This window comes from Lathyrus oleraceus, chromosome 4, assembly GCF_024323335.1.
Source record: "Lathyrus oleraceus cultivar Zhongwan6 chromosome 4, CAAS_Psat_ZW6_1.0, whole genome shotgun sequence".
Classification (NCBI taxonomy): domain Eukaryota; kingdom Viridiplantae; phylum Streptophyta; class Magnoliopsida; order Fabales; family Fabaceae; genus Lathyrus; species Lathyrus oleraceus.
Genome location: NC_066582.1, coordinates 175,756,069 through 175,770,095, shown reverse-complemented (window position 1 = coordinate 175,770,095; position 14,027 = coordinate 175,756,069). Strand labels below are relative to the sequence as shown.

Sequence of the window (14,027 nt, the reverse complement as noted above, 5' to 3'; positions counted from 1 at the left end):
ACTAGTGGACAAGTGGAAGTGTCAAATAGGGAGATTAAACAAATCTTAGAGAAAACAGTTTCAATATCTAGAAAAGATTGGTCTCAGAATCTTAAAGAAGCATTATGGGCCTATAGAATCACTTATAAAACCCCTATAGGAACCACTCCATACCAAATAGTTTACGGAAAATCTTGTCACTTACCTTTTAAGTTATAACATAAAGCCTATTGGGCCATTAAAACCCTGAATTTGGATTACCTAGCAGCTGGTGAAAAGCGAATTCTAGACACTCATAAATTAGAGGAATTATGTCACAGTGCTTATGAAAATGCCATAATATATAAGGAAAGAACCAAACCATGGCATGATAAGAGAATTGTAAAAAAAGATTTCAACATAGGCGATCCTGTTCTCCTCTTTAACTCCAGGTTGCGACTTTTTCCTGGTAAGTTGCGCTCAAGATGAACATGCCCTTACGAGGTCTCAAAGATCCTAAAGTCTGGAGCAGTTGAAATCAAGAACCACTCTTGCAACCCCTTCGTAGTAAATTGGCAAAGGCAAAAGCACTACCAAGGAGGTGACATCCCTACAAATTACTCTTGCCACACTCTGACCGATCCACCTGTCCCTGTTTCTCAAATATGAGTCTTTAATCGTTAAGCTAAAGACGTTAAACAAGCATTGCGTGTGAGGCAACCCATGATTTTTCTCTATTTTCTCACTTTATTATTTTTGCGTTGTTTTTATTCGATGTTTTATTTATGTATTTAACTAGACTAACCTTAGTAATATTTATGTTTCAGGTTTCAGGTTCACTACTCTCCGTAGCATTCTCCATTAACTGTATTTTTCAGGATGCAGGGTTTAGATGATATGCATGTTGTGTTTAGAGACGAAATTCAGAGAAAGCGTTATGCGATCCTTTATGAGCGTTCCATGTTACCCACTAGGTACCCTGACCCTGATTTCATGGAAACCTTAGGTCTTGAGGCAAGTGTGAGGTATCTATGCAATCAACTTCAATGGGAGGAATATGTTTGTGCAATGCATGTAACCTACAGGAACCTAACCCTAGAATTCTTAAGCTCCCTTAGATATGAACCCTACATTGGAATTAGTTTTCAGAGAGGCTATATTAACTTCAAATTGTTTGGAATTGAGTACGCCCTCAATCATAAGGAGTTTGATGAGTTACTTGGTTTTCAGTATGGCCCTGATGTTATGCCTGAAATCCCTTTAGGCTATTTTATGCAGGATGAGATAGACAAATTCTGGAGTGATATCACAGAAGGAGGAAGCCCTGACCCTTCCACCCAGTTGTCCAACAAAATCCGTAACCCATCCTTCTGATACTTCCAGATGATCCTAGCCCACAGTTTCGTTGGGAAGAGTGATATTGATACGTATGTTAGTGCTGAGGAAATCCTTTTCCTATTTTGTATCACCCAGTCACACCCTTTAGCCTCTGGAAATTTCCTGATTGACAACCTTAACCTTACAACCAACTCTTCTGAAGGACTTATTCATGTAGGAGAAACTATGTCACATATAGCATTTGCCCTAGGTCTTGACAGAAAATTAGTCCACCTGGCCTCTTTCTGTGGCTACACCCTGATGGATGCTACTTTCTATTTAGATAATGGCCTGATGAGGAGAGACTCTTGAAGCGCTGCGAAAAATACAGAGTCACCACCGGATTTTATTTATTCTAAAGGAAAGGGAAAATAGCGATAAAGTATTTGCTTGTTGACAAAGTGGATACACTTGGTTCACACTCTAGAAGTTAAACATTACTTGCTCACACATGGAGGCTTAAGATTCGTTCACGGTAGAACGGAAGTAACACGTCCTTATTGAAAGGTTTTGAATAGAGTGCACTAAGGCAAAAGATGATTTGATTCATTGGGGTCGATTTTATGCATGGAGACAAGCATTAGACCCTTGGCTAGATACAGTCAATAGTCCAATAACTCGGGAGTTGAGAGGACAAGTTATACTAACCATTTTTTTTCGTCCAAAAGAGATTTGAATTATGAAAAGAATTTGGCAAGTTTAATCGTTGGAACTTAGAGGGAGACAATTCTATAACCCTTAACTAAGTACGGTCAATGATCAAAGTACTTGGGAATGGAGGGGACAATGAAGTCCTAACTATTCTTTTTCATCCTCATAGAACCTAGATCTAACTTGTTTGAATCATTAGATGTTTTAAGGGGGAAATTTAAGTGTCGGGTCCTCAGGCTAGGTACGTCCGACAACCCTATTACTTGAATGTTGTGTACAAACACGTACACCCCATTTGCATTCCAATTTGTTATGAAAATGGTTTTGAAAAAGGAACTTGACATTGGATCAAGCATTTGAATTTATTTCGAAAGTAATGAGTGAAGAATGGAGGTGAGAGATAGAATGAGTTTGAGAATAGAATGGAGAAGATGTGAATAAATGATCATGAGGTGGATGGAGAATACTTGGTATTTGATCAAGTATTCACGTTGCAATGGTGTGAGTTTTATTCGGAAAACAACTTGACGTTGAATCAAGTACCTTTTGTTTTCTTTTGAAATGCTTTGGTTTATCGTTTTGTATTTTGTCTTGGTTATTAACATGTATAGTAAACTAGCTAGAAAACGATAAATCTAAGTTATTACATGACTAAGGGGAGGGGGAACATTTAACCCACAATAGGGGGATGGATCCACACAATACAATGGAAAGGGAATGAAAGGAAAATACAAGTTATAAACTACTAAACCATGTACCATGCCTAAGGCATACAAGTGACATGGTACTTCAAACAATACCAAGTTATTGAATGAAAGTGAAATGGTTAGGAGCATGGCTAGCTAAGAGTCAGCTTGCATCTCGAAGTCAACTTGTGGACACAAAGTAACAAATGAATGAACAAGAGATAAAATCGAATGAATCCTTCGACTGCTGCAAAGTCACATCTGTCAGTAATTCTACAAGAACATCTCCATGGATGGTAGTAGTAATGGATAAGGGATGAGGTGGTTTAAGATTGAGAGTTTGTGTTCTTGTAACTGTCTCCATTCTCTACTCGATTGGCCTTTTCACAATAAACCATTTGATGCTAAGGTACCTTGTGTCTCATTTCTTTGTTCAGAACTTGCCAACGAGTTTTCCTTTTTTTAACTTAAAGACATTGTTAAAACTGAGTTAGCCCTAATGTTCCTTGAAGTTTTTACACTAGAAAAAGCAGGTATGATCTTGCAAGCTTTACAAAAAAAGAAAGTTTTTTTCCTTCTATGCGGGTGATCTTTGATTTCTGAAAGGACTCCTTGCTTGAAGCTTTAGGTTGAGAACTTATAGATATCTATTAAGCTGCAAGGATTAACACGTGAACTCATAATATTAACATTTTTTTCTTGTTGGCATGTCCGTTTCTAGAAACATGGCCTTTCTTTTATTTATGTCTTCATGAAATGACTTCATATTTCCATCCAAATTTCATGCACTTAATGTACCATCCAAAACAACGCCCTTTCTGACATTACACCCATTAGGATCAACTTTGCTGCCAAGAAATATTGATGCATTACTTGGACTGTCATTATGGACATGACATGGTGAAATAGGAATAATATTCTTGTATTTGACATAAATGTTTTGAAGAATTGCAGGCTGCTATGGACGTGAGCCTTGAAGCATCATTCATGAAATTCCTCCTTGTTTGGCATGACAACATGGCTAGCATGGCATGAAAGAGACTTAACATGACATGAAGACAACATAAAGACCATGAAGGCATTGGAAACCCACAAAATGGGGATGGTTCATGAATGAAGAAAAATGGGGTTAGGATTAGTGGTTGACTTTGGCCAAGTGTTGACCAATGGTCAACTGTAGTTCAAAGTATGTATTCTTGTGGGTTTTGACTTTTGTGTAATGATTTGTAATATAATGGATACTTGGAAATGTATAACATGGCATGGTTTATAAATGAAAATGAATTTGTAAATGGATTTCTAAATGAACTATATGAATGAAAGATGGATTGAATGATATACATATGGTTTAATATCAACTAGTGACTTTTGAATTAATCTTGTGTAAACCAAACTTGAAATGCATGAACTTCAATGAATGGACTAAAAGACTAAATGTAAGGCCAATGAATCCACTACAAGTCTAACACACATGATCACCATAATCTCTACAAGCCTTGACCATACCCTAAAACCAAAATGCAACACACATGGTCCATAAATGCCAAACAGTCACCAAATTAGGGTTTTAAAGAACTTGACTCATAAGATAGGATTTTCAATTGAATGCACCATCAAAGATCCTCAAACTTGATTCTTGGGCAAAACCCTAGTTCTTTATCATCCATAAGTAACAAGAACCTTTGAATCCAAGATGCTTAATGCAAATGTTATGATGAGTGTACTATGATACTAATGCATATGTAGATATAAACCAAAAGTTAGATAAAAATGAAGATGAAGACAAATTTTGGGGTATGACAGTGTCAAGTTTTGATGTTAAAGTTTGATACTTTATTTGAGAAGTTCAATTTGAAGTTGTTATTATGTTAATTTTTGATGCATGTTTTTAAATGTTTTCGAAAAGTTTTGTTGGTTGGTTGTCGAAGTGATACCTTAAATTGCCGAGTAATTATTTTTATATAAGTTTCGGGGTTTAGGTTATTAAAACACCCTTATTTCATCTTAATATTTTCCACAATATTTTATAAATTATTATTGGGGTTTATGGTGTAATTTATGAAGGGTAAAAAGAGATCCTTCATTATTGTGTTTTTGAAAAGCTTGATGTATGATTATGAGAAGTTGATGATGACGATGATGATTCTTGATGTGTGACTATGTACTCGTGATGTAATGATTATAGAAATTATTATGTGAAATTTGCCCGTAGTACTGAGCTGAAGTCCTCCCTCGAGGCGGAAAAGACTCAACATCAAGAGACCTCCAATTCTGTTGACCGCCGCACAGAAGAGGCTAAAAAAACTCTTCAACAAGAATAAGAGGCCCATGCCGAGGCTCTGAAGGCCCAGGAAGGCGAGGTAGCCGCTTTGAAGGAGAAGTTCAAGGAGTCTCTTAAACAAACAGTGCATGCCGTGTATGAGGTCCTCGTTCGGGCATGAGCCAGGCGAAGGAATTTTATTATGGTATTCCGATTCTTGTTGAAGGGTTAAACCCTTTCAAGAGTGACCATAGTGCATCGTCCCCGGGCGCGTAAACTTGATTATTTTCCCTTTTTATGTTTTTCCTGTAACATTTTCCAGTCTTTGTTTTTCATCTTCTCCGATCTCTCTTCTCCCCTGGTTGTTCTATTTCATTATAATACTTTTTTGATATTGTTTTATGCTATTTATGTTTATTCATTTCACTTTTGTATAATTTGATTTTTGTATATTAAATGAGAAAGTATTGTCCAAATATAATGAGTTTTGTTGATACTTGATAATATATGTATAACTAAACACAAAATTATATTGTCTTCTATATGTATATCTATGATTCAATAAAAATCTTGTAAAAAATTTAACCAACTAAACCAACCCACACTACATTAATTTAGTTTGATTTTAATTTTAAAAATCAAGCGAACAAAAAAAAAAACTATAAAATAAATTTAACAAGAAAACTAGAAAATATAAAGTCAACAAAGAAAGACAAATAATTAAAAGAAAAAACGAAAATCAGATGTCACTATCTTTCCTTCAAAAAGACGCATACTCGAATTCCCTCCTTACCTTCCCTTTCTGTATTATTTAGATCCGTTTACAAGTTAGGAACCATAACTCGGATCCAGAATCGTTCCCCTAACCCGAGTCACCAACTCATGGCACGAACATTTACTCTCCTCATCCTATTCCTACACACTCTGCATCTCGTTCCTTGGATCATCGCCGGCGACGCCGAATTCCTCCGTATCCGCCACCATGACTCTCGTCCCGCCATGGTTCTTCCTCTTTTCCTCACCGCTCCCAATTCATCCACCTCAGTGCTCGATCCTCGTCGCCAGCTCCACGGATCGGAATCCAAACGCCACCCTAACGCTCGCATGAGACTCCACGACGATCTCCTCATCAACGGGTAAACTTCTTTTATCTTCATTGCACGCATTTACTTCTTCTAACGAATTCGTAGATTTAAGATTAATATTTGTTTTTGTATCTATTTTTTTGGTTGATTTGTGTAGGTACTACACAACGCGGCTTTGGATTGGTACTCCTCCGCAGATGTTTGCTCTTATTGTTGACACGGGGAGTACTGTTACATATGTTCCCTGCTCCACCTGCGAACAATGTGGCCGGCATCAGGTAATGATTCATTGTGTTTTTGTCCTCTTTTTGTGTGTGTATGGGGTTCATGTGTGTGCATAGGTTGATTCTATATGCTTCTTTTTTCTAATGAACATAGATCTTTCTTGCCTTAACTCGGTAAACTGTGTAGTTGCAAATGGAAATTACTTTGTGCAAAAAAATTGTTGTTGGAATGTTGATGTCATGAATTGTATTCACGGTTCTGAAAATACCCGCATTGCTAGGCTCTTGGGTGTTAATAGGATAGTTTGGTATGTTGTGGAGGATCGGAGGGTCCTTGGTAAGACTACAACAACAACAACAAAGTCTTATCCCACTAAGTGGGGTCGGCTACATGAATTGATCCATGTCATAGAGATTCGACAAAGTTGTACGTTGGCTGTCGACTGCCTAACACAACCCTCTCTTTTTGTTTGAGACCGGCTATGTATAGCAAAGCTAACCTAGACATTGTGCTCGGTAAGAGTAAAAATCTAAATTGAAAGGTGTAAAATGGAAGAGTAGAGATTGATAGGATAGTCGGACTCATTTTAAGGGTTGAACTTGAAGGTTATACTAGTATGGATATGTTTACTCCTCTACTCTAATTGTCTGATTGGTGCTTAAATTCACCCTTCTCTCTTTTGAAATGTTAAATTTCCTTCTACCTGTGCTTACACTATTTCACTTTAATGTGATCGAGACCCTAGATGTTCGTCTCTTTTAGTGACAAGATGAAATAGTATTTTTAATGATATTTCAAAGCTGGTAGTAGAAACGTTTAAAATCCACTTTTAACTTTTAAGTGTGTTTGAATTAATGTTTGTAAATGTACTTTTGATTGAACTTCATTTTGCAAACATACTTTTGGTTAAAAATGAGTTCACCCTAATGTGATTTATGTTTGGACACCTTTTCTCAAATGTATGTTTTGCAAAATTGAAATTGTTTGGATTATATTAACTGAAAATGCTTTTAAATGTGTATTTACCAAAAAATATATGGACTGAAAAATGGTAAAAAAATTAGAGAGTAGTTTTACAGATTACTTTTGAAAGATTCGTAATTTCAGAGAAATAAAGAAGTTAAAACTTGTACTCATTAAAAAAAGCAGAACCTTATAATACAAGTTAAATTCTTTATTATTATCATTATATTAAAAAAGTGAAATACCTCTAAACTACAAAATTAAAAATTGGACATAAAAAAGAAATATTCAAGCCACTTATGTTTATATATATCCATATAATGATTACAAATAAGCATTGGTTTTTCTATAAGGAGGAAAATTGTCATCATGGAACTCATTTGTAGCAGTTTACAACTGCTAAGTGGTTTATATATATCAAAATGAATGAAATTGTAGCTTATTTTTTCTCTTGTGGAAAAGGGTGTGTAATTTTGAAAATTAAAAAGGAGGGAAGTGTGATTTGAGTATTTCTCAAGGAGGAGTGGAATTTATGCTAATAATAATAATATAATCCCCTTCCTTTTCTACTTATCCATTTTTTACTTTTAGCACACACGCCCTCAATGTAGTACATTTTAATTAAATCTGATCTTGATCAATTATTTTGTATTGTTACAAGGGAGGCCCAATCATTTTTCATAATAGTCCCATCTCAATTTCAGGGTGGTTGACCAAGTGTGAACTTGTCAATCACTCAGTTTTCCCCTCAGTGTTACAAATCTGGCTGTGGACAGGGGCTTGGTTAGCACATCAGCCCATTGATCTTGAGCTGGAATATGTAACACCACTAGGCTTTTGTTGGAGACCTTTTCCCTGACAAAGAAAATGTCTAATTCCATGTGCTTGGTCCTTCAGTGAAGCATAGGGTTGTGAGAGAGAGAGAGAGAAGACACTTGACTTATCACATAAGATTTTGGAGTTTGGTGCTTGACCCTGAGTTCTTGCAATAGAGACTACAGCCACAAGATCTCTGCAGTAGCCTGAGCTAGGCTTCAATACTCTGCTTCAGCACTGGAACTGGCATCCAGTGTTTGCTTCTTAGCCCACCAGGACACTAGATTAGGGAAAATATATTACAAGCCCCCGTGAAGTGGACCTCCTGTCATCTGAGTCACAGGCCCAGTCAGCATAACAAAAACCAGTAATCGTGATAGGGGTTGTTAGGCTAGCTGGTGCAAGTAGTAAACCATGGTTAACCGTCCCTTGTGGATATCTGAGTATCCTCTTTACTAAGCATATACGGTGACTGGATGCTAAGTAAATAAAGAAATTTATAATATGGTTTATTTGATACTTATATATATATTCATTAAACTTACTAAATAAACAGTAATTTAATTTGATGTCTTTACCTCTTCAAGACCTTGAAGTCCTAGATCCATTGACTTTATTGAAGGCCATCATCCATTATAGACTTTCAGAATAAATGAAGGTTTTATATTTTCATAAAAAGACTAGCGAAGTCTTAATAAAAGCCGATATAATTGAACATGATATGCTACGTTAAATGCTTTGAAAAGATTCCTCTAACCTATTTGGTTTATGCTCATATTGATGCAGTAGAATACTCATGTTTTCCTTGTGTTTCTCAATACCATCAATTTCACAGTGGAAGAGATGTAAAAGATTGGTTTTATTTAAAACTTTTAATGTGTAAAAAAATTTAAACTTGTACCTATGGATTTGTAAATTGTTAATTGTCCTATTTAGCTCAAGTATATTGGATTTATTTCTGCTTTATTTAAACAGGATCCAAAGTTTCAGCCAGACTTGTCAAGCACCTATCACCCTGTCAAATGCTCAATGGATTGCAACTGCGACGATGACAGGCTGCAATGTGTGTATGAGAGACAGTATGCTGAAATGAGTACTAGTAGTGGTGTCCTCGGAGAGGATGTCATATCCTTTGGAAATCAGAGTGAGCTTGTGCCACAGCGTGCTGTTTTTGGCTGTGAAAATGTTGAGACTGGCGATCTTTATAGTCAACATGCTGATGGCATTATGGGTTTGGGCCGAGGAGATCTTAGTATCATGGATCAGCTGGTTGACAAAAATTTGGTGAGTGACTCATTCTCACTATGCTATGGTGGAATGGATGTTGGTGGGGGCGCAATGGTTCTTGGCGGCATATCTCCCCCATCAGACATGGTCTTTGCAAACTCAGATCCTGTGCGCAGGTGTGTATTTCCAAGTTCTTATATTGTGAATATGAGATGTAATGCATTTTCACAACAAATGCATTTTATTAATCTCACACATTTACTCTAGTTTCGGGGTGGCGACAGTCCCTATTACAATATTGATTTGAAGGAGATACATGTTGCGGGGAAGCGACTGCCTCTAAACCCAAGTGTTTTTGATGGAAAACATGGAACAGTCTTGGATAGTGGCACAACTTATGCATACCTACCAGAAGAAGTATTTCTTGCATTTAAAGAGGCTGTAAGTACTTTCATAAATATTTTCATGGAAGCTTTTGAATTTTCTTTTTTCAATCTTGCCTGCCATTTTGTTTACACCTTTAAATTATTGTCTAAGTTTGAGTCTCGTGTTATCATGCATGGAGCTAGAATAAATTGAAACTTGTGAGGAGCCACTTCTGCAAGCTATTGTTGATGAAACTTTTTACGATATTGCTGCTGAACTAATTCTGTCCTTGCCAAGTTATAAGTAGAATTGAAGGATTTCAACACATTTAGTTATTTTCATTTTTATGTGGTCACAAGATTTAGGCATACCATTTAGACACAAAAAAAGGAAAAAGGTAGAAGAAGAGGAAAAACTGAAATGATGTGTATTTTAAAAATAATTAAATGGTGTGTATTGTTTTTTTTTTGTGTCCAAATATTTTTTATTTGAGTTGATATTATTTTAAATCTTTTATAAAATTATAATATTAGTTGGTACGTGCACCCATCCCCCCTCAAACATTTAGGCCAAGCACCGCAACTGACTTTGATTTACTTATCTGTTTGCAGATTGTGAAGGAACTTCAATCTTTCAATCAAATCAGTGGTCCAGATCCAAATTACAATGATTTATGTTTTTCTGGTGCTGGAATGTATGTCTGTAAAATCTAGAGTTCATATCACTCTGTTATTTCGGTTTAACTAACAGTTTGGGTTTACTTGTATTTCAGTGGTGCCTCACAACTCTCTAAAAATTTTCCAGTGGTTGACATGGTGTTTGGAAATGGTCACAAGTACTCACTGTCACCTGAAAATTACATGTTCCGGGTAGTTATACAAGATCATTTGTATATTTAATTGTGTTTAAAGGCTGATGCAATCATTTCTTAAAATAAATTTGACTGATTTTATTACCCCTACTTTCCATTTCACGACTAATTTTCTATTTCACGGGTCACTATCAGGACAATATCTATTTTTTTTTTCTCAATCTCACGTATCTTTTTTTTATATGATTATTTAATACAATTGAGTTTATATAATCATTGTTCATTTTACAATTAAGTAACACTATATAAATTGACATATATATCTAAAAATATTTTGTATTGTATAAAATTGAATATCACTCAATAATGGTGCACACCACTAACTTTCCATTTCACGGGTCACTATCATGATAATATCTATTTTATTTTAACCAACAGATGTCTTTAATTCAGAGATGAATTCTTTATTTTCAAATGTGAAAATTTTCTTTTTTTCTTCAAATTCTATTTTTCATTTCAAACTTACACTTATCTAAATATATTTTATATCGTATTAAATAAATTTATCCTGACAATCATTTCTTAAAATAAATTTGATTGATTTTATTACCCCTACTTTTCATGGGCAAATCTTCTGTGAAGCATTCAAAAGTAAGAGGTGCATATTGTCTGGGAATTTTTCAAAATGGAAAGGATCCAACTACTCTTTTAGGAGGTAACTTCATTACTTTTGGTTATTTTGTGCCATTTCATGTTTTGCCTTAATGTGAAATAATGGTCCTCTCTAAGTTTGTGTTATATAGTGTGGAATAGGTTTCTACAATACTTCGGTGATTATTTCCATGTCAATTTTCTTTTTTCGTAGGTATCGTTGTCCGAAACACTCTTGTTATGTATGACCGCGAGCAGACAAAAATTGGTTTTTGGAAAACCAACTGTGCTGAGTTATGGGAAAGACTGCAGATATCCATGACCCCACCACCAACCTTTCCAAATACAGAAGCAATAAATTCTACCAATTCAGTGGGACCCTCAGTTGCTCCATCTGTTTCACAACATGGGATACCTCCAGGTATCATAAGCTTCTCGTCTTCTATTTAGAAGTGTATTTGGAGACACAATCTCTTAACATGTCTCAGGGGTGTTGTATGTCTCAAAAACATAGTTCATCATGCTTTTTATTTGTCTCTGAAACTAGTGGAATCTCTTTCAATGTATATGTTTATTGCTGACTGACATGATTTATTCAATTTAATGCACAGGTACATTCCAAATTGCACAAATAACAGTAGTACTTTCATTTAACATCAGCTACGGGGATATGAAGCCTCACCTTACTGAATTAGCTGGACTAATAGCTCATGAGTTAGATGTTAATACTTCCCAGGTTAGAAAATAGTTACTATGTTGCAAACATTTTATAGTATAATTACATCTTCATGTTTGATTAACTATATGCTTGTATTTAGGTTGCTAATTGGGTGGTTAGGAGGTTTCATATTGTGGTAGACGTTCCTAAGTTTAAAGTTCCAAGTCGTGATGCAAACTTTCCAAAATGCCTATATAAACCATGCATTTTCTGTATTTTTCCATGTGATATGTTTTATGGTTATTCTTTGATAAATTAGTAACGACACTTTGGTGGATGTCCACAGATCCAGTTACTGAATTTTACCTCTTTTGGAAATGATTCCCTCTCTAGATGGGCCATAACCCCAAGGCCACATGCTGATTACTTTTCTAACACCGCTGTAATGGTAAGTTGATATTTGTGCATCTGCATTTGTTTGGAGACTTCCTATATGACTGATTTCTATGTGCAGAGTATAATTGGACGGCTTGAACACCACATGGAACTTCCCAATACCTTTGGAAGTTATAAGTTGATTGATTGGAATGTTGAGCCTCTATCAAAAAGGTAAGTTCTTTCTTGAATGGAAAAATGCTTTAAATTTGGAAAACTATTACTTCCTCTTAGAATTGTGTTGAGCCTAACACAATCTCACAGAATTAGTGTATGGGAGTGTATTATTTAGAATAGAAATTCTTAGGTAGTGGCATACAATTAGGTTGGATGAGAAAAAGCATTGTTTAGAGAATGTTTTAACTGACTTTTCACATGTTTAGAGTAAGTTTTCTAATATTGATCAAATGCCTATGGTGAGCAGTGTCTATCCCAAAATTTATCATTATTGAATTCAACATGTCTGCAACCACTTGAGATATTAACATGCTTTTTCTTAAACTATTCAGGAATTGGTGGCAGCGACATTATATGGTTGTGGGTTTAGTTGTTCTGCTTACTTTGCTTCTAGGATTATCAACATATGGAATATTCTTAATTTGGAAAAAAAGACAGCAAAGTGAGCATTCATACAAGCCTGTTGATGTGGCTGTTTCTGAGCAAGAACTCCAGCCATTATGAGCTAAGTTTATGATACTGCCGCTTCATATTATGCTTCGTTCGTCTCAGTAGCATATTCAGTTGCTATCGAAAGCAGTTTACACAAACCTTAGTCACTGAGCTGCTCAAGTTTTTTATTCGAAAGAAATCAGAATGTCCACAATATACAATGATCATTGAACCCTGACAAAGGTACGTAAAAAACTCTAGATATTCTATCATCTGTAAAGGAATTTTGGTTGTGAATATTGTAATATACAGGGAAACAAAGGCTGGCATCACAAGGTTGAAATACAATTTCCAAATTCCATATATTGTAACTTTTACATTTCACTTAACCTGTTTTGTTTACCAAGAATTGTTAATACTTGCTACCTTTTGCCTTTGGGATGTGATCAAAGATATCAATCTACTTCATTATTCTTTTTTCTTCTCACAAGTTACAAGCTAGGCACACAACAAATGCTAAGAATGAACAATTAAAAACATCAAATACAACTTGCAATTTCCATATGAAATTATGAATGACATTTAATAATCTTGGGTGTTATGGTATACATTCCTGTTTGTGATTGTGTATACTGTATATTCAGAGTTGTCTCTATTGAACTTCTTCTAGCATTATGGGCACCTTTGTAGAAGGGACACCGTCAGGCCACTGCCATTGATTTTCAGCCTCCATTTACTGTTAAATTGAAAGGCAGAGTTGAATGTGTTAACATCAACTTCTGATGCTCCAATTGTTCTAGGTGTTATGTTCTAAGTTTTTCTTTATTTCCTAATCTCCCATATTGTTTGATGGAAATGGATTAAAGTTCACTTTGTTTTATTTGTTCTAAATGTGAACTTTCAGGAATATTGAAGCTAGTTAGGTTCTATTTAACCTTCTTTTGTACATTAAGAAATTTAATCTTTGTTGAGCAAAAATGAAGAGAAGTGACTAGTGATTAGGGGTGGCAAAACGGGCTCGGCCCGCTGGGCATGCCCGTTTTGCCCGCACTGTTGTGCGGAGCGGGCCAAGGATTTAGGCCCTCACCCTCAAATGTGTCCGCCCTGCCCCGCCCCGTTTTTTTCACGGGCTTTTGCGGGCACGTGTATTTACATAAATTTTTGCATTTTTAGGCTTAAAAAGTGCAGTGCCCGCGGGCTTTCCCCGCCCCGCCCTCACTTTTTTGCGGGGTGGGTCTAAGTTTTAGGC

General features: G+C 35.8%; 1 protein-coding gene across 2 annotated transcripts; it reads left to right on the top strand.

Annotated features, from left to right (window-relative positions):
• The first annotated feature begins 5,669 nt into the window (after window positions 1-5,669).
• On the top strand, window positions 5,670-13,187 carry LOC127074390 (aspartic proteinase 36). Of its 2 annotated transcripts, XM_051015702.1 has the most exons (12): window positions 5,672-6,068; window positions 6,175-6,295; window positions 8,997-9,424; window positions 9,533-9,689; window positions 10,226-10,308; window positions 10,387-10,483; window positions 11,068-11,140; window positions 11,291-11,497; window positions 11,688-11,812; window positions 12,081-12,182; window positions 12,249-12,343; window positions 12,679-13,187. In XM_051015702.1, exons 1-12 carry the CDS (start codon window positions 5,815-5,817, stop codon window positions 12,848-12,850), a joined length of 1,914 nt encoding a protein of 637 aa, XP_050871659.1. In that variant the 5' UTR covers window positions 5,672-5,814; the 3' UTR covers window positions 12,851-13,187. The 2 variants fall into 2 exon arrangements, with proteins under 2 accessions (XP_050871660.1, XP_050871659.1); XM_051015703.1 differs by lacking the exons at window positions 12,081-12,182; window positions 12,249-12,343; window positions 12,679-13,187 and adding an exon at window positions 11,895-12,074 and having other exon boundaries at window positions 5,670-6,068.
• Window positions 13,188-14,027: the final 840 nt, after the last annotated feature.

Excerpts from the sequence above, each read along its gene's own strand:
- LOC127074390 (XM_051015702.1), top strand. The coding sequence starts at position 5,815 with ATGGCACGAACATTTACTCTCCTCATCCTATTCCTACACACTCTGCAT. Across the intron at positions 6,069-6,174 it reads GACGATCTCCTCATCAACGG|GTACTACACAACGCGGCTTT; the intron begins GTAAACTTCTTT and ends TGATTTGTGTAG. Across the intron at positions 9,690-10,225 it reads TTCTTGCATTTAAAGAGGCT|ATTGTGAAGGAACTTCAATC; the intron begins GTAAGTACTTTC and ends ATCTGTTTGCAG.